The sequence below is a fragment of the Aquila chrysaetos genome, chromosome 3 (assembly GCF_900496995.4).
Source record: "Aquila chrysaetos chrysaetos chromosome 3, bAquChr1.4, whole genome shotgun sequence".
Taxonomy (NCBI): domain Eukaryota; kingdom Metazoa; phylum Chordata; class Aves; order Accipitriformes; family Accipitridae; genus Aquila; species Aquila chrysaetos.
Genome location: NC_044006.1, coordinates 46,163,209 through 46,182,503, shown reverse-complemented (window position 1 = coordinate 46,182,503; position 19,295 = coordinate 46,163,209). Strand labels below are relative to the sequence as shown.

Genomic DNA, 19,295 nt, shown 5'->3' with positions numbered 1-19,295 from the left:
AGATAAGGGTAGATTGTGTGGACAGGAGATCTCTCAAGTTAGAGGGCAAATATGTTACTTTAAGTTTACCCTTTTTCAGTGTTGTCATTACTTTTACTGTGATGTATAGATGGAAAAAAAAAGTCTTTTGGGGATGGCTGATGTATTTCTAGCAGAGAGAGAGAAAGGTCTAGGCAGTGGTGGAACCTCATCAGGGTTAAGTGTACCCTTCTTGTCACCCATGCTGAAAAACCAGTGCAAATGCAAAGAGCAGCTAACAGGTTAATCTGTAAAATGAATGGCTGAAGTTACTTTCTGCAAATAGTGGGGAAAAAAACCAGAAAAATAGAAGAACTATTTAAAGGAAAAGACAGCGCTAGCACATGAATTAGAGTATAGGAACTGGCCGATGATAAACTTGGGCTGTAAATTAGAAGTAAGTTTGAAAACATATGCGGTTAGTGAAGCCCTAGAACAACCTCCCTCTAATATTTGTACTGGCATAAAACTTGTTTTATTTTAAGCTAAAACTTGAAAAAGGGTTTAGGACATGGGTACTGGGACAGTGCTTGGTGCCGACAGAGACCGCTCCGTTCAATTTTGGTACTGAACACATAAGCACGTGTTGGATATGCTGAACTTTGTTTGCAGGTTCAGAAATGACAGGTGGAAGTTATGCCCAGCTTCCCTGTTGGTTGACCAGGCTTTGTCAGCCTTGACTAGTCAACCTACAGTACTTAAGACTGCTGCATCATGCTGGTTTCACTTGGAACCTGCTGTACAACATGTAAAACAAGCCCAAAGTAGTATTTGTAGGCCTGTCTTGGTATGGCATTGCGCATCCGTGGTTCCATGTAGTACTTCACTATGGATCGTGCCTTACGACTAAGCTCTTGAAATAAGGTTGCCAAAACTGTCATAACAGTCAAGATCTGTAATGAATGTTAATGAAGTTTACACTGCTCTGGGAATAATCTCTTCTGTTCTTGTTTGATGACTCATTTAGTCAATGTATCCTAGAAATAGAAAGAATGGATATCTATCTATAAAGTGGCTAAGAATGACGAAGCTACTTCCTCCCAGTAGGTCCCATCTAGCTCTCAGAGCTTCAGGACTGTTTGGAGGTGAAACAGAAAATTATAACAACTGGCTGTAGCATAGTATACCATTATCATTGTCACCACCCTCAATAGCACTGTAAATGTTATATGAGAGTAGCATGGAGAAGCATAACTGGCCTGCTGGCCTCAAGGATGAGCTGGGTCTCCATCTCTGAGACCTTTCAGCTTCCTTCAGCTCCCTGCACTTGCCACTCACAGCCGAGAAGCTGGAGCAGAGCTGTGGTGGTGCTGCTTTAGGAAATAAGAGGTGTGGGGCTAATGGTTTCTTAGCTCCCCTGGGAAAGCTACAGCTAGCAGAGGTAGAGTTCGTTTGATTTAATGCACAAAATACTAAGTTGTGCCTTGAGGAAGGAATTTTTCCCCTTAAAATAGTATTTGTGCCTGGTCCTACCAGCTACTAAATGCCTCCTAGGAGGATGGGGTACCATCAGTTACCTTGAAGTTGAAAAGTTATTTCACCCTATTCCAGGACTTGCTAAAAAGCCCTCTGAAGATACACTTTTTCAGTTCTTATTCCTGACTATTCTTTATTATTTTGTGCCTTCATCCCCTAACTGATTTAACGCATAATTTTTTTCCTTTTGCATTGGACTTGCTCTGTAAATTGGGGAGGTAGGAAAAATAATTGGAAAGAAAATCTTTGAACAATTGAATGGAGATGGTTGACACAGAATGAAAAAAGATTTTCAAACAATCTAGCGTACTTCAGAAAATTAATACTGCATTAAAGAAAAAAATGAGCATTTCAGCTCTACATGTTTGGTCCTGTTGTCATAAATGTGTTTTCATTCCATATTCTTGTAGCCATTTTGTAACCTTGAAATTCTTATAGCTATCTCTAATTCATGTTGAAAATTGCTGAAGCTTGTTTTGTGTTTTTTCTCAAACAGGGATTGCAGCCTCTTTTGCTGTAAAGCTTTTTAAAGCATGGATGGCAGAGAAAGATGCCAATTCTGTTACCTCTGCTTTAAGAAAAGCCAACCTTGATAAGAGATTGCTAGTAAGTACAATATATTTTCAATAATCCTTTTCTCTCCTTGGGAAAGAGAAGGAAATAAAATGTAGATGGTAGTTTGTTGTAAGCATGTTACTCCCCCTCAGACTGTCTTAGCATTTTTTAAATATTTTGAATCACAGCAATAGTTATGGCCACAGCATTGATACGGGTTCAGGAATATTAAATATCGCATGTTTTCACATTCTGTCTCTATTTTTCCTGTAGTTAAATGCCTTCTGAAAGACTGTATATAGGGGGCTTGGGAATTACTCAAACGTTTGTTTTTTTTCTAACCACTGCTAACAAAACACACACCACCAGCAACTGTGTGTGCGGACTTTTATTTTTTTGAAATCTGTTTTACTTTTGTAAATAATAAATAAAGTATAAAGGGTTATGATTAGAATGTAAGTTTCCAAAGCAACAGTGTTTAAATAGTATAGCAAAAGCACAGTAAGCTAATTTTCTGCAGCAATAGCCATCTGGGTAGCATAAATGGTCCTGCAGTGGTGACAGCAGACCTGGTAGGAGCAATGCAGGAAGGCTTTCAGCCTTTGGACTCAAAACCTGTGTTCTGAGTTTGTAGCAATGGCCTGAGGTAATTACAGTATATATGAATGTGCAGCAATGTCATGTGCCTTTCTTTCACAGTGTTCTTTCTGAAGATCAATAGGTTTTTTTTAATCCTCAAAAAGATTGCTGCTGTGATAATCCAATCAAATGCACTACATCATGTGTAGCACTGTCTGGAGAATTTCAGCAGTATTTCCTGTTTCTACCTCAATAATTTATCATTAAGCAAGAATCTTTCCAAAGTGAAGCAACCTCCCACACCCCTTCATCTCTTCAATTTGTATTTGATTTTAAGAGTCCAAGTCATAAATAATTTGCCATAAAGCTGGGAAATGGGCTAATAACACTTTTTATTAGAGGGGAAAAAAGCAAACTGCATCTTACTTCTATTTCAAACTTGACTGACTTAAGCTTTCAGCTGTTGGCTCTCATGATGCTGCTGTATTAAAGAACTATAAAGTATCAGATAATGTTGCCTAGCTTAGATGCCTTCATGGTAGTTTCCTCTTAATCTCATTTTCAGTAAGTAAACAGATTGAGGGTCTCTAGCTGCTTTGTAAAAAAAAAAAAAAAGTGCTATTCATCCCACAAATCATTGTTAGATACCAAGAACTGGATGGTAAGCAAATGCCATTCAATCCTTGCCAAGACAGGGCATTTGCTCTAGCAATTTTTAAGAATAATTTTGACTTTTCTAAATAGCTGGACTTTCATAAATCATAGATTGACTGTGTCTTTGAATTAGAAATGCCTACAGGAGCTAATGTTAACAGTACGTAGTGGATTTTGTGATTTTTGTTAAAGGATGCATTAGTGGTAATCGTTGCTCAGCAGAGTAGCAACATCAGGCCAGGGTGCCTGGGCCATATATGTATTGCTAAGTGTATTTTTCTTAAGACATAAATGTGTGGATGCACTGTGAGGGCATGGTGAATGTGCTTTGCATATAATGGCTTTACCATCTATTCCTTTGTACTTTACCTACAAGACTCTTGGAATCTGGAAAAGGTATAGTTTCTCTGAGGACTATTTTGAGCGACATGTTAAGCTCACAGCTGTTCATAAGTACATGCACTTCGTGTGGAGAGGGTGTTAGGATTTTTGCGTAACTGGCCATGATTTTCCCCTCCACTATAATGAAACATAACATTGTGAATGAAGTGTTGACTTTCCCAGTGTTAATACAAGCATTGACTTTTTTTTTTTTAAGTGCAGTACTATGTAATTCCCACTGTTCATTCTTAAAAAAAAGTTCTTTCCATTCTGTCAAGAGTCATAGTTGATTATTTATTTAATGGAGAGCATTCCTGTCTTTTTAGGAACTATTTCCAGCCAACCGGCAGAATGTGGACCATTTTGCCAAATATTTTACTGAAGCAGGACTAAAAGAGCTCTCAGATTTCCTTAGAGTTCAGCAGTCGCTGGGGACTCGTAAAGAACTTCAAAAAGAACTACAAGAACGTCTCTCTCAGGAATGCCCAATTAAAGAGGTAGAGTGCAGTATTTACAACTTCTGTTTATATAATAATAGTCAAAGACTTAAATCACCAGTAGGTACAAAGGAACACATAAGCACCTCAAAGATTTCCTCTGTTTTTCTTTAAATTATTTTAATTTATTCATCAGTTCACTCTGTGCTTAAGACTAAAGCAACAAAACATCCTCTGGATTTGCAATTGCAGCTGACTATGGGGTTTGGGGTTTTTGTTCAGTTATACTTGATGAGAATGTATTTAATTTAACTGCATTAACTGCTAGGTTGGAGGGGAAGGACACAATTTGTAGTCAAGTAATACTAATGTCACTAAATAAAAACATGCTATATGATTCCTTTTTATTATTCTTGTTCTGATTTTGTTTCTTATTACTTCCATACCATGGTGTTATTTGTAAATGACTGCAAGTATTTGGTAAGTCAGCATCATTTCTGTTTGGTTGGAAATGTTGCTTAAGACAGCAGTTTATTTCCTGCTCCAGGTAGTGCTTTATGTAAAAGAGGAAATGAAAAGAAATGAGCTACCAGAGCCAGCAGTGATCGGTCTCCTGTGGACCTGTGTCATGAATGCTGTGGAATGGAACAAGAAAGAAGAGCTGGTTGCAGAGCAAGCCCTCAAACATCTAAAGGTGCGTGCATGGGTGAAGAGGGGAAGGGCTGCTGTGAATTGACAGAATACATTCTACAGCTGTCAAGTTTTTGCCTGTTTAAATCCAGGAGATTTAGAGTTTTGAGGGCTAACACTGAGCACACCAAGCATTGTGCATAGTCCCTTCTACTTTAGGCAAATGAATGCAAAATTGAGGTAGTTCAGATTATTGAATGCCCTGAGGCATACAGTGCAGAGAGCCAGAGCAAACTGAGGCGATCATAGCCCGAGTGCCTCTGTGTTGTGCTTTCTCAGTGCACCGGATCATGAGAGACTCCTTGCACTGGGGACAATGGTAAGCAAGTGCTTAGACTCAGCTCTGCTCAGACCTGACTAGTAAGCCTGCAGGAAGTGCCTTTGCAATGTCTTTGCCAGAAGCAAAGAAATTTTGGGAGCATGGTGAGGCAGCACCTGTGCTGGCTTTACACAGAGCTGATTAGATCCAGGTAGGACTGCTGAGCTCAGAATCTGTGAAATGGTTGTTGCCGATGTTGACTGTGGGAGCTGGATACTCAGCAACTTGTCAACTAATAAGCCAGGAGCTGGCTTGAGAGCATGTGCACTGTATAGTGTGGTTACTCTCTGATCCAGGTACTGTCCTTGTGGATGAGAGAACTGAATGCATAGAAAGACGGGCTGTAGTTTGCGAAGTGATGACAGGTTGCAGTATAACAGTTGCATGTTGGTACAAAAACTCTTATGACTTTGAAGTGGGAAGAAAACCCAAAACCTAAAAACAATGCAGAGGCATCGGAGCCATTACTATGGTTGGTATTCCTCATCTAAGTCTAAAGGAATTGTGCAGTGCAGGACACTTGAACTGAGAACAGAGGCAGAGAGGCTTTCCAGCAGAATTAGTCCTTTTAAGCTGGTAAACCATGAGCAAGAGAATACTCCCTCATAGCCAGGGCTGCAAAGATTTGCCCTAAGACAGAAGAATATCTTTACGGTAAATGGAATCTTAAGCTTCATCGAATTCCTTTCTTCTTCATATTGGATGCCTCTCCATACTTGGAGTTCCCACATTGGTTTAGCTCCTACTTCTGCTGTCCTTTCATCTGAATTTGGTTTCCCAATCAGTCATCCTAGAAATGTAGCCGCTTGGGATCTTGTATAGTCTTTGATGGTAAAACTGAATGCCTTGAAGTCTTCTCAAGCAACCCAAATAGCAGTAGAAAGATGAGATAGTTTCCAGGAGGAGGAGAGAAATTGTTTTTCTTGTTCTTTTGATGGAAAAATTGATCATATCTCTGAGTTGTAACAGAGTATCCATTGACATTTATTGCCTAGTACTGCAGGGCAAGTTAACAAACACTTTTTGGAATATTTGAACATTGGGAAAAGAGAAACATAGCTGGCTTTGTGCAAATATTGTTGACTGGATGCTCAGGTCCATGCATCTCACTGACCAAAGCCATCAGTTATGTATGTAGCCCCACTAAATTAGGTAAGGTATCTTGCCTATGTAAGATGGGCATCTTTCTAGCTACATCCACTGTCTCAAAACAGGGCAAATTTGTATGGGGTATTTACTGTTTGCCCTTACAGGTAAGATTTTAACAGAAGCAGTAGGAATAGAAATTTAGACTTTGCTAGCTGCTGCTTTACATTTCAGTGTTCAAAAATGAACAGCATTTGTTTCACATCCTTCCTCTGTGGATAGGTAGAGACAGATCTTGGATTCCTCTCTTTGGTCTCTCAGCTGACCCAATGTGTGAGCCAACTCCAGAAATCAGATTAATGCTGTTAGCACGACACAGAGTGTAGTTCCTGTGCCCTCCTGTGTGTCGACATGCCCTGAAACAATCATGGATTTGTTTCGCCTTAGTGGCATGAGTCAGGACGCGTATGAATACATACGTGACATGGGACATGCCAGGTGGTGGGATTTATTCTTGTATGGCTGTACCTGACGGGTAACTTTCACAAAGCACACTTCCCAAAGCTTTGACATCTGGGTACCAGTCTCTTGAATTTATTAGATTTCTTTCAGTAAGCTGTATACAAGAGACCCCTGAAAAGACATGTCAAGGCACAGAATATTGACCTAGTTTACAGTTCTTAATGAGCTTTACTGCATGAGCGGCTTCCTAATGGATGTGGTCGGCAGGCATGAACCAGTAAATGCCACGTGTGCCATCCGCGCAGCAGGACTGGCAGGAGCTGAACTCTGGAGGAGACAAGGCAAGCTGTTAAACGCTGAATCTTACAAGATAAGCTCTTCATTGTCCCAGTGACCTCACTATGACACTGGGGCTTAGCCCCTGGGCCACCTCCAGCGCAGAGACAAGACGTTCCCGTGGGAGGGGAGGATCCTCCAGACAATTTGCACCACAGGCAAGGCTGTGGTGTGAGCTTTATGACACTGCGGCTACTGACCTGCTGCTACCAAACCTGAGGCAAATGGAAAATAATGCCACTTCGCTCAGCCAGCAGTGAGAGGAAGCTAATTTTATGGTTCCTTAGTCAGTTAGACACTTGTGAAACTTGTAAGACTGTACCAGTTGAGGAGTGAGAGGGGAATGCGAAGGGAGTCAGTCAGATGTGGCAAAATGAAGGTATCTTCTAAACTGAACAGATAGGGGTTTTATTATAAATGACTTAACGCTTATAGACCGCAGCACTTGACAAACCTGTGGATGGGAGTGGGTTCTGCTAAGGCTATTAAATAAACGAGCTGCAATGTATATTGCCCTGCCTCCCTGCAACTTGCCTACATACCAGCAGCATGCCTTTAAGGGCCAAAAGAGGAAAAAGAGGGAGCTTTGCGACCCAAAGCCTGCACAAGTTTTGCAGTGTTTTTACCAAAACAGTAACGTTGTTTCTAAAGATGTAGCTATACTTGCCAGAAGTGGAAAACCTCAACCTCTGGTGTTAGCTACATCTAGTAATTTCTCATAGTTACTTTGTAAGGGAGTTTCTTCCAAAAGTAACAATACTGTCTGCCTGCCTAGCTGCTCTTGTTACAGTTGATGTGTGGTTTCTTGCTCTTTGTTTGAATTAATAGCTGATAATTATTTTGGAAAAGAGATTCTGGACCAACCTGTCAAATTTCAGTTGATTTTCATGCTTTTTAATGGGATTTTTCCATGGATCATGTTGAATAAAAACCTCAGGATTTAGCCTCTTGTAGAGAAGTCCTGAAGTGTATGTGCTTTTGAACGTGTCCATCAGTGCTGCTGGTGATGGATGGTTTGTTACCTGGCAGCGTCCATTGGCAGCCCTGGTCACACAGACCAGAACTCTGCAATATGAGGCCATTGCAAATCCAGCTGAAAAATGCCAAACTGAGAGTGTTGCTGAAAATGATGAAGAAAGGCTGAGCTGATCAGTGCAAGAACAATTTAAATAGTAACCTTAATGTACATTTGGCTGGGGGCTCTGAAGATCAAGGGTAATTTGTCTTCCCTTCAGCTCTGAAAAATGCTCTTAATATTACCTTAAATTTAAGATTGCAGTCTTAGCTGAACTTGTCACAGGCTAAGAAGAAAGGAAATTGGAGAGATATGGATATAAACACTGTAGTTTTTAAGGAGACAGTGAACAGGATATGGTTCCATAATGTAATTTTTAATTTGAAGATCCGAAATAAGAGGAAAAAAATTGCATAACAAAAAAGTTTTTGCTTTATCTTTTATTATATTAATAAACTCCAGGAGAAGACAATGAAATGTACTGCTACTGTTTTGTCAGAATAACATTAGTAGTTAATGCTGTGATTTGAAAGCATTGCTGTTTACCAAAGCAAAGGTTGTCATAATACTCTGATGGTGATAATGAGAAAAAAATAATGATGATTGATCACAGTTAACCTGAAATAATTAAATTTAATTCAATTTCCTGGGACTTCTGAAACCTCTGTGAAACTAGAGATTTGAATTTTCATGTACTTCATCCTTGGGTGTCTTATGTTATGAACATCAATAAAGCATCACTCATGAATCAGCAGCATACTACCTTGTGAAATGTACGAGCAGCAGTATTCTAAGATATGGACTTTATAAATTGATTTTACAAAATCCAGTATCTATAAGTGGTACTGAATTTTAGCTCACAGCATGCAGCACATCTTACAAAAGCAGATAGACATTTATGTATATGCATTGTATGTGTTTAAATACAAGTAGCAAGTATCTAAGGTTTCAGTGAAACAGATTTTCAGGGATGAAATTCATGATGCATACATTAAAAAATTTTATTTGTTTATTTTCAGTATACTGACATGCATTTTGTTTTTTACCCTCTCTTCCTTTCAGCAATATGCCCCCCTGCTTGCTGTGTTCAGCACTCAAGGCCAGTCAGAGTTGATTCTTCTCCAGAAGGTGCAGGAGTACTGTTATGACAACATCCACTTCATGAAAGCCTTTCAGAAGATAGTGGTACTCTTTTATAAAGGTAAAAGTCTCTATCCACTGTTGTATATTGTGCGTGGATTCTCTATGCCAACCACTCACCTATGATGTAATAGTAAACAGATATTCTCTGGGTATTGCATATGAGAAAGTTGTGTTGGAATTGAACTCTGAAATACCTTATGCTTTGGTAGTTCAAAGGAGCATGTGGCAGCAGGAAAAGCCAAAACAAGCCCTTCTCTCTCTGTTGCATTTATCCTGTAGTCAGGAAGCATGAGCAGGATCCAAGCACCATCCACAGTCTGTTCAAGTGCAGTTTAGTCCTTGTATAAAACCAGTTCTAGGAAGACATTTCTATAAATTGCTGGCAGATTTAAAAAGTAGAGTAGAGCTTGGTTTTAAGAAACCTTGGAAGTGCAAACCCTCTCGGCAGGAAGATTTTTCAGGGTTGGTTTGGTTTTGGGTTTTTTTGTTACTCCCTCCCTGCCAGAAGGAGCTTTCCTTATTCTTCTTTCCCTTTTCCTTTCCCTGCCAATTTCTTGCAGGTGCCATAGTTTGAGGGATTTAATTTTTTATTGTGAAGTTGACTCCTTTGCAAGTTTATTCTGATTGGGTTGTCATAGAGACTAATGGTCTTGCACTGCGTGTGATGGGTGGGTGCCAAACAGTTTGTTCTGACATTCTTGCTATAAATAGTTGAAGGAGAAAAATCAGCAGGAGTAGAAACCCAATAGTGATCTTTGTTCACCCTGTTGTGCCCAGGTACATGTTCAAGGCAAACAAGTTCAGACTGTTAAAATAATTTCATGGCTTCAGAAGGCAGAAGTAAGTGAATCATGTGGATTTATTTCCATCCTTGTGTCAATGTAGTGTGGCCTCAGTGATCAAATGAAAAAGCAATACACCTTGTCCCTCTGTCCTCAAATTCTGCAATTTGTAAATGCTATTAATGTCTGAGGACAAACTTGAAACTTCAACCTGCAGCAAGCACTTCATTCACTTTTCTTTGGAAAAGAAAATTCACTTTGGACATGGTGAATGAGTGCCGTAACTGCTGTGCACTCAGACCATAAGCGATGGTTAAACCCTAAATAGTCTCGTGTAGGATTCCCTTCAAAATTTTTGTAAATTCATTACTGTGTTAGCCTGCAAGAGCAACCCTGACATTCCAAATTATTACAAAAAAGAAAATAAATCACTAAATTGTTGTCGTGGTTTAACCCCAGCCAGCACCTAGGCACCACACAGCCGCTCACTCACTCCCCCCCCACCCAGTGGGATGGGGGAGAAAATCGGGAAAAGAAGCAAAACCCACAGGTTGAGATAAGAACGGTTTAATAGAACAGAAAAGAAGAAACGAATAATGATAATGATAACACTAATAAAATGACAACAGCAATAATGAAAGGATTGGAATGTACAAATGATGCGCAGTGCAATTGCTCACCACCCACCGACCGGCACCCAACTAGTCCCCCGAGCAGCGATTCCCCGCCCCCCCTTCCCAGTTCCTATACTGGATGGGACGTCACATGGTTTGGAATACCCTGTTGGCCAGTTTGGGTCGGGTACCCTGGCTGTGTCCTGTGCCAACTTCTTGTGCCCCTCCAGCTTTCTCGCTGGCTGGGCATGAGAAGCTGAAAAATCCTTGACATTAGTCTAAACACTACTAGCAGCAACTGAAAACATCGGTGTTATCAACATTCTTCACATACTGAACTCAAAACATAGCACCGTACCAGCTACTAGGAAGACAGTTAACTCTATTCCAGCTGAAACCAGGACAATTGTATGTTAAACTTAACATGTTCCAAGAACCCAGTTCCCATCTACTCTGCTCGCCCCACATGCTCTTGTTCTGACTCTGGAGATGTACTCAGGCAGGCTTGTTAGGAAGGATGAGAAGCCTCAGCACTACAGGTGCTGCAATATTGTTTAGGATTTGCATGATGTCTAGAAGAGTGTTTGGAGCTACCATATGGCCTGTTGGTGGAAGCCATGAGTTCACCATGTCCAGCATGTGCAATACTCACCATGCCCGTATTCCTGCCTGGAATATCTCGGGCAGGCGTGCTGGAGCACCTGCCTCTGCCATCTGATGCAGTCATGCGGTGGCACAGCTGCCAGCCCTTCCTGGCCCTGTTTAGGCTGAAGCTGGATCTGCCCTGTTTGGCAGGCTTACTGCTGCCTACTAGCAACTGCTCGCCTAACTTTACAGCCGCTAGCCATAGGGCCCTTCTGAGTGCTGGACGCAGTAAGGAAGTCATCAGCTCCATCTACTTAAGGCAGCTTTGGAGTTGAACAGTGTCTGTTAGGTAAGGACATGCTGCTGTGTCAACCAGCAAAGATTCTGGGAGTGCTAGTCCTCCAATTCCTGTTTCTCCCACATGATGTTAACGAGCTTTAACAGCTCATGGCTTTGGCTTGTCCAGAGCCATGCTGCCTGCCTCTGCTTCATTTCAGTGCTGGTAGATCCCACCCTCTCCTTCTTCCCCAGTTCATACCTATCCACTAGAAACAAACCATCAAGGCTTTTTAGAGACATACACTTTATTGTAGATAAGTTGCAGATGACAGCATTATCTTCTGTTTCCTAATAGTCAAGGAAAACAGCCCCCAAAAGCTATTAATTACTGTGTCGGTGGTGAAGGAACAGCAGATGCCCACGTTCCCCTTTCTGTTGTGCTTCAAGTGTAACCTGCACAGGTTCTGGAGAGGTTTCAGGGTACCTAATGAACTTTTTCTAGTGACAAATAAAGGCATGTGAATTATCTGTGGATGGGCAGACAGAAATGCAGCTAGCTACCAGCATGAATGTGGACAGTTTATTGCTTATTACTCATTATGAGGGAGTGCTTCCTGGGCATGAAGATAGTCATCAGTGATGATAGACACCAAATGCCACTCATGCTTTGACAAATTTAGTTCTATGACTACTCTCATCAGCATGTCCAACATCTTGCATTTAAATCCTTCCCATATTTCCACCATAAAGTAGTCCTTGGATTACTTTCCTGGGAATTACCTAGAAATACCTAAACTTATTAAAAGGAACGGTGGGGCTTATTAGCACCTAGAAGGTCTTGAAAGCCTGTGTTCTTTCTTTAATTTTTTTTATTCTGTCTCTAAACAAGGAGGAATATCCACTTTTCCCCCAATGAAAGCCCAAGCCCTGTTTTCCCTTACATGGTAGCAGCTTCTTACCGGCTTGTAGGTATAATCTGCAAAAGCAGTTCTGTAGTCAAAGCTTGTTGACATCATTATTATTATTATTACTATTATTGTTATTACTATTATTATTATTACTGTTATTATTATTATTACTATTATTATATCATCTTTGTGTTCCTGCTACAGTATAGAGAAAAGTAAGCTGTACAGTTCTTTTCTGATCCCTGGCTACGATGTTGCTTCTCTGGTTATCACTTAAAGCCAATGCAATTGTAAATCTGCCAGCTGCATTTTGACCAACAATCTAAAAGCCAATTGCAGAATAAGAATTACTGAATTCTTCTGAGTGACACGTAATAAGTTTGCCAGCCACCTTGCTAGTTATCCTTGCACTGTAAGATGTATGTTGGTTTTTAGTCCATGTTGCAGTATGTCCCTTAACTGTGGGTAAAATAAGCGTTGTTATTAGATTACATGCTGTATATCATATTCACTTGCAGAATCTCCTTTCTTTTAGTTTGGGTCCAACCTGGAAATTTCAAATGTGAAAACTTGATGCTATTGAAATTAATAACCATTCCTTTCATAAGGATCAGAATTTCACCCTTTGAAAAGCAAACACCCTTAGCAGGCACAAAGCTTCTGTGTACTTTTGCATTAGAATTCAAGACAACATTTACAAAATACTAAAAAAAAAAAAATAAATCACAAGTACATGTGTAGTAGTACTCTGGTTTGCAGCAGCATAATTAGGCCTCAGAGATACTCTTCTGCAGCACGGAGATGTTGTAACCAAACGATGCAGACTGTCTTCTCAAACACTGCAGGAATCCTGTGCTTACAAGAACTGAATCTTCAAGTTCCACTCGATACACAGGTTTTGTTTTTTGATGGAACACAATTATCTTTAAATATCTTCATTATTCAATTACTTTCTTTTGGTACTGGATGCAAAATTTTCCCAGAAATACAAACAAACAAACAAACCCAAACCATAAAGACCGTAACTGTACTGTGGGTGACATTCCTTGCATTGAAAGAGCCCTTGCCTTAAGGCTCTTTCCTCCCAACAGAGTTAGCTGCAATAGAGTTGAATTTTGCAGATTGATTGACTGTGATGGCAGCTGACAGGGTGTACTTTTTTTCCCTTTACTGCCGATGGCTATGCAGTTTGAGTTGAAAGCAGAAATTCATTTGAACTGGGTGATTTGGTACAAAGCTGAGACCAGAACTTCAAGTAACTTTCTAGTTAACCCTGCAGTAAAGGCACTGGGTTCTCCAGTCTCTCTGCTCTGCAGCTTCTCCCCTTCATAAGGGACGTCCCTGGAGGCTCTCACCGTGGGTGATTTGAGTGGCAGTTGGCTGCACCTGCAGGAAAACCAGCTCTCTTGGGCTGACATCACCTGGGACTGCAGTGAAAATGATGTGCACACGCCCACAAACCACAGTGTTCAGCTTCAGCTGTTAAAATATATCTATAATCAACTTTAATGAGGAATAACTATATATATATACAAAATGAATCATTCCCTACCTCCTGCCGTCCCCCCCAGTGTTCCCATTGCTTCAAAGCAACCTAGAGGTATGATTAACTACACCCTGTCCTGCATGATTGTTTAATTGAGCATGTCTGTGCTGACAGGAGAATATCATCTCTTATGAGCACTGGAGGCATGAATGTATTACAAATAATATTGCTTATAAATGAAAGGAGAGTTGCAGTTGTCCTTTTTGTAGTTGAATGCATTTTGTTCTTCTCTGTTAGTGTAGGAGGCTTATTGCTATGGAGTTATATACAGGCAAATTTTTCATCCACCTAACTTGAGAATGTTTTAATCTTCAAGGCATACAGTGAGATTACATGCTGCTATTACCAGGTTTGGGGTTTTGGGGAGGGATTGAGAAGTTCCTGCTTCCTCTTTGGCAATAAACCCACTGAGCTTACAGTCTGCAAATCAAAAAAAGAAACTTAAATCCTATTACTCTTGGATTGAGATATGCACCTACCTGGAGGCACTTCCTTGTACAGTGGACTGTAATGCAGCAACAGGCAGCTTCTTCTATACAGCAACTTCATATTTTCAAAAGTCCACAATGCCCAAGAGCTAGCTTGAGTCCTGGGAGGGGGTTGCTCTACTCTTCCCCCCTGCCCCCAAAATCTCTCCTGATTTTCTTTGCCTGTCCCTAAGGATCATAATACATGTCACACCCTGAGTAATTCTGCAGATGTAGTTGTGTGAACTTCAGGACTCTGTGGTGAAAGTAAGCTTTTTACATGCAAGGATTAAACTGCAGTTTTGTGAGAGTCCGTGTGACATATTTTCATGTTTGCTAAATGAAAATCCTGATTTGTTAAATGCTGTAATGCATTTGAGCTGCTGCTAAAGACTACTGGCAAGTATTTAATAACATGTTTGAAACCTCTTCCTAAGCTCCAGTGTTTCTGTTACATTGGAGAAAAAGTTCATTGTGGTGGGTTGTGATTTCAGGAAGATATGGCTTTATGTGCCACTTGTAGGGTTCACCAAGTGCAATTTTAGGTGTACTGAAAAAAGCCCAGAGCCAGTGCAGTCCTGTTTTCCCTGCGTTTTCAGCTTACCAGCAGTTGCAGAAAACTGCAGAAGAAGTTTTATTTTGGAAAAGTGTCTGAGACAAGGTAACTTCCAGTCACACACACTCACTAAATTCCAAATTTTCAGGGAGACTTCATATTCAGTTACTGTTGGATGTCTTGGGATAGTTTTGATTAAGTTCAAATGTATCCCTGATTGCTTCCATCTGTTTATTATTCAACAGCATATGTGAAATGTGTCTACTCTGTCTCATTTGATCAGATGCTTTGGGGTTTTGGTGTCATTTATTTCAGTTTGCCTTCTTCCCTGCCACATCTGCTATAAACTTCAGGCTGAAGTGAAGGTGGTGGTCAGGGTTGGCGCTTCAGCCAGCCAATACCCAATGGGTGGGAAGGCACTGAGGAGCTCAAGGAAGCAGTGAAGAACTCAACATAAATGTGTTGATTTTGCAGAACAAGGGAGAGTGATTTGTTCAAAGACAAAAAGAATGGAAATTTTAATGGGATGTAGGAAGTTGTCTTTAGTCTTTTTATATACAAATATAGAACAAATATAGAAGATTTTATTTTTTTTATTCTTGCATCTTGCATTACGTAACTGCCAAAATGCCATTGTGGATCCCAGATTTTGCCTCCACAGCCATCAATTACTGAGATACTTGGCTTGGCTGGATAGCAGGAGCTTTGTTCCTGGGGCTAGAGGTCTGTTGCTAGACCTCAATTTGCATCTGTTGGAAACAATAAGTGTCCTTGCTGTTTATTAGGATTTCTTTATTCTGAATCATATTCAGCCTTACGTTCCCTCACTGACAGTTATTCTGTTCTTGATGCTTGACATAAAAATGTCAGCCGTGCTGTCCATCTGAGCCGCTCCCTTAAAATGGGTGGTCGGAATAGTGACCTTAAAACTTATTAGCTAAAAACAATATAAAACTTTAGGGACAACTGATTGCAAAAAATCCCTACTGGCTGTCTTTTAACTGTTCAATCAGGAGGTGTCTGTCACTTCAGATTTCTAGAACGATGCACAGTTCTGTGATCCAACAGCAAGAAAAAACATGGTATTTCTTATTGTGGTAATTTCTAAGATGTGCAGACCAATTTTTTTATCCAACCATCTTATGTGGTGTATTTAAAGCAGATGAATAGAGAACTGTCCTTTACAGAAGCACAGTATTTGGTACTTTATTTTAAGTCTAATGCATTACACATTTTATTGCATCTGGAATCCCTTATATGCATCAGATATTCCGTAGTTATAGCCTAATACAGTTCATGCAAAGCTTGTTCCACTGCGATCATATTAACTTACTTCATGCTGCCTTTAAAAAAAAAATCTTTCTTCTCTCATGTTTAAAATTTGCTAACCTCTAAAAAATACATTGATTTTTTACAAACACTGATCTGTATTTCAGCTGATGTTCTGAGTGAAGAAGCTATCCTCAAGTGGTATAAAGAAGCGCATGTTGCTAAAGGCAAAAGTGTTTTTCTTGACCAGATGAAGAAATTTGTGGAGTGGCTGCAAAACGCTGAAGAAGGTAAAGGTTCATTTAAAGAACTATGGTAGTCTCTTTGCAAATCAAATTTATTTTTTTCAGATTTTAGTTGTAATAGGCATATGAAGTGTACAGACTTAGAATAGAAAACAGCAGGCATGACTGCTCCAAATTGTTTCCATCCATGCCCAAGCCTAACAACACTTGCTGCTTTTTAACGTTTGTGGTGTCCTTATGAAGTCCTTAAGCCATCAGGTACCACTTGTCTGTAGATAAATTCTTTTAAGCTTCTGCAGGGAGGAATGCTGCGCTGATGACCACGTGAAGTACCTTGGTGTTAGCATATGCAACCTAACAGTTTTCTGTATCAGTGCCTTTTCTGCTATTATCATCTGTACCAGTGACATGAACATAGCATAAGCCTGCCTGTGCTACTGCAGTTGAAATTGCTTTTAGCTGAATGATCAGGCTAAGATATCTGGTCTGTATTTGCTGCTTTAAGACTATTACTGGGGATGGGAACTAGTTGCTTTAGTCCCTAACTTTTGTTTTTTCTTACATTCTGCATAGAAAATTACTTTGGTTTGTACTGAATATAAAAATTATCTTTTTTGGCTTGAAAAGGAGTTCCAATCAGTTGGAAAGATCAATCCATGTGTAATAGATAGGGATATAATTATTAGCGTTCATTTGCATCCATTTAATGTAATTGATTTTAGAAATTTGGAGGGAACACATAGTAATGCTAAGGAGCAGATAAGACTTTGCAGCAATTCACACGTGCAGGTAGCAGCATAAAAATGGTAGCTAATTTCATACTTAAGACTGGACTAGCAATCTTGGTCTAATTAAGCATTTTTTCCCCTTTCAATGTTCTGCTTGTATGCCTTTTTGTTGCTCTTTATTTTTATCCTTTCCTGCATGTCCCCTCTGCCAGATGTCCTTAATTACAAAGTCCAGTACAAATGGAGACAAAATGTTGCTGTAAGAACACGCAGATCATGTTTGCTCTGAGAAATCTGATCTAATGTGTAATATTTGTTGGCAGCAAGCCCTTTCCTGTCAGGTGAACACAGACAGAAATACAACATGATGCAAAGTAGCTTTAGGTGACAAAACCACCATGTATGTTCCTATTTCTAAATTACTTCTACTTCTCCTGCTTCTACTTCAAAATTACTTTTATTGTATGCTATACAAATCATAAAAAAATTTGTATGGACTTCATACCTGCTGTAGGGTAACACCACATATGCCTTTCTAGATAGGCTGTATGATGCTGATGATTGGTATTTGCAGAGCAAATAGTTTAAAGGGTGCTTCCTGGATGATAGCAGCACAGCCTATTCATAGAGATTAGAAGAGAGAGCAAATAATGCTGATCCTCAGCTCAGATACGCATTGCATGTCTGTGCAGATGAGGACCAGAATAATTCATAGTGATCTGGTTAAAATTCTAGTGACAGACCTGTAAATGAAGACCTCCACCAAGGAGGGTAGCAGAGTAGATCTTCGTCTTCTGAAGCCGTGTGTTTCTTTCCGGCTAACTATTTAATCTGCCAACCTTTCCTAGGAAATACTAGGTGTGATGAAAATTTTCATTTGAATTTTGGAAGACTATCTTGTTATCTTTATAGAATTGCTTGCATCACTGTCCTTGTGCAACCTACATGAAGTGTTTTACTTTCTTTTTCTTCTAGAGTCGGAGTCCGAAGGAGAGGAGAACTGAGACGGTTTAACAAAGCACAGTCTCAATCTAGGTTAATGCCAAATGCGCTTGGGAATGCTGTACTGTTCAAGCAAAGAGGCTTTACTTCAGTGTCATACAGAAAACTATAGGCTAGGCTTTCCTTTTGTTTAGAAGAATAAAGGTTTTTAATGGAGCCCTGAGGCATTAGATGCTTTACTTGGGACTCTACCTCTGGCTCATTGTACACTAACTTAGGCAAAGACATTCAGCAAGGAGCCATATAGAAAAAGTGAAATGAAATACTTATGGACTCCTTTTTATTAACGGTCTTTTTCAGGTACTATGGTATATGAACACTCCAATTTCTGTTTATAGAACCGTTTGGTCTGTGTTTGTAGCTCAATATTGGCTTGTGTATGTGATTTGACACCACCACATTTTTTTGAATAAATGGCTTTTATATCTTAGTTTCATGGTGTTAGTGTGTATCTTTTCTAAATTTGATCTGCCAAAGTTTTTATGATTCTTCAAGTGAAAATTACACAAGAATGTCAAGAGCCTGTTTTCATACTTCTTAACCACAAAATCGGCATCCATAGTTAATTGGGATCACTGTCTAATCTTTATTCCCACATTTCTGTATAACTTTGGACAGATTAACCAGATTCCATAGCAAATGTTGATTCATTCAACTTATTAAGCCAAAGAAAATGTACAGCAACAAATCTGTAGACTCCCAGTTTTGAATGTGCAAAATTGATGCAAACGATAAGTAGAAGAATATGCTGTTCTTAGTTCAGACTACACTCAGTTATTGGTGATGGCTAAATTTTGCAAGAAAAAAAAATCTCATTTTAGGAGCATTAGCTTCAAAACACACATGACTAGAAGTCATTACATGTGAAATCTGAAATTTACTTACATCAGCATGATGTTACAATTAGATATTTGACTGAAATACATAAATGAATATATAAACTTCTCAAGACTCGTCCTACTTTCTTTAGTATTCCCCTTGTGCCTTGATGTGATGCCATTTACAATTCCAGTGCCTGGGACCTGGTTAGGATGTTGCATAAATAGAGCCAATGTGCAGGTTTGTACATGCATGCAAGTCTCAAAACCCAAGCCCGGAGCTAGAGGTCTGATGTTGTGGGAATACTCAGCCAGCACTCGGGATCAGAGTTCCTGGAATCCTGT

General features: G+C 39.8%; 1 protein-coding gene across 2 annotated transcripts in view; it reads left to right on the top strand.

Moving 5' to 3' along the window:
• The window catches only part of BZW2 (basic leucine zipper and W2 domains 2), a 59,347-nt gene extending 40,785 nt beyond the window's left edge, over positions 1-18,562 (top strand). For both annotated transcript variants that reach the window (XM_030008900.1, XM_030008901.2), the window contains exons 7-12: positions 1,991-2,100; positions 3,990-4,160; positions 4,648-4,794; positions 9,071-9,209; positions 16,325-16,447; positions 18,106-18,562. In XM_030008900.1, the coding sequence (XP_029864760.1) occupies positions 1,991-2,100; positions 3,990-4,160; positions 4,648-4,794; positions 9,071-9,209; positions 16,325-16,447; positions 18,106-18,134 (719 nt within the window). In that variant the 3' untranslated portion in view covers positions 18,135-18,562. The remainder of the gene's footprint in view (positions 1-1,990; positions 2,101-3,989; positions 4,161-4,647; positions 4,795-9,070; positions 9,210-16,324; positions 16,448-18,105) is intronic.
• Positions 18,563-19,295: the final 733 nt, after the last annotated feature.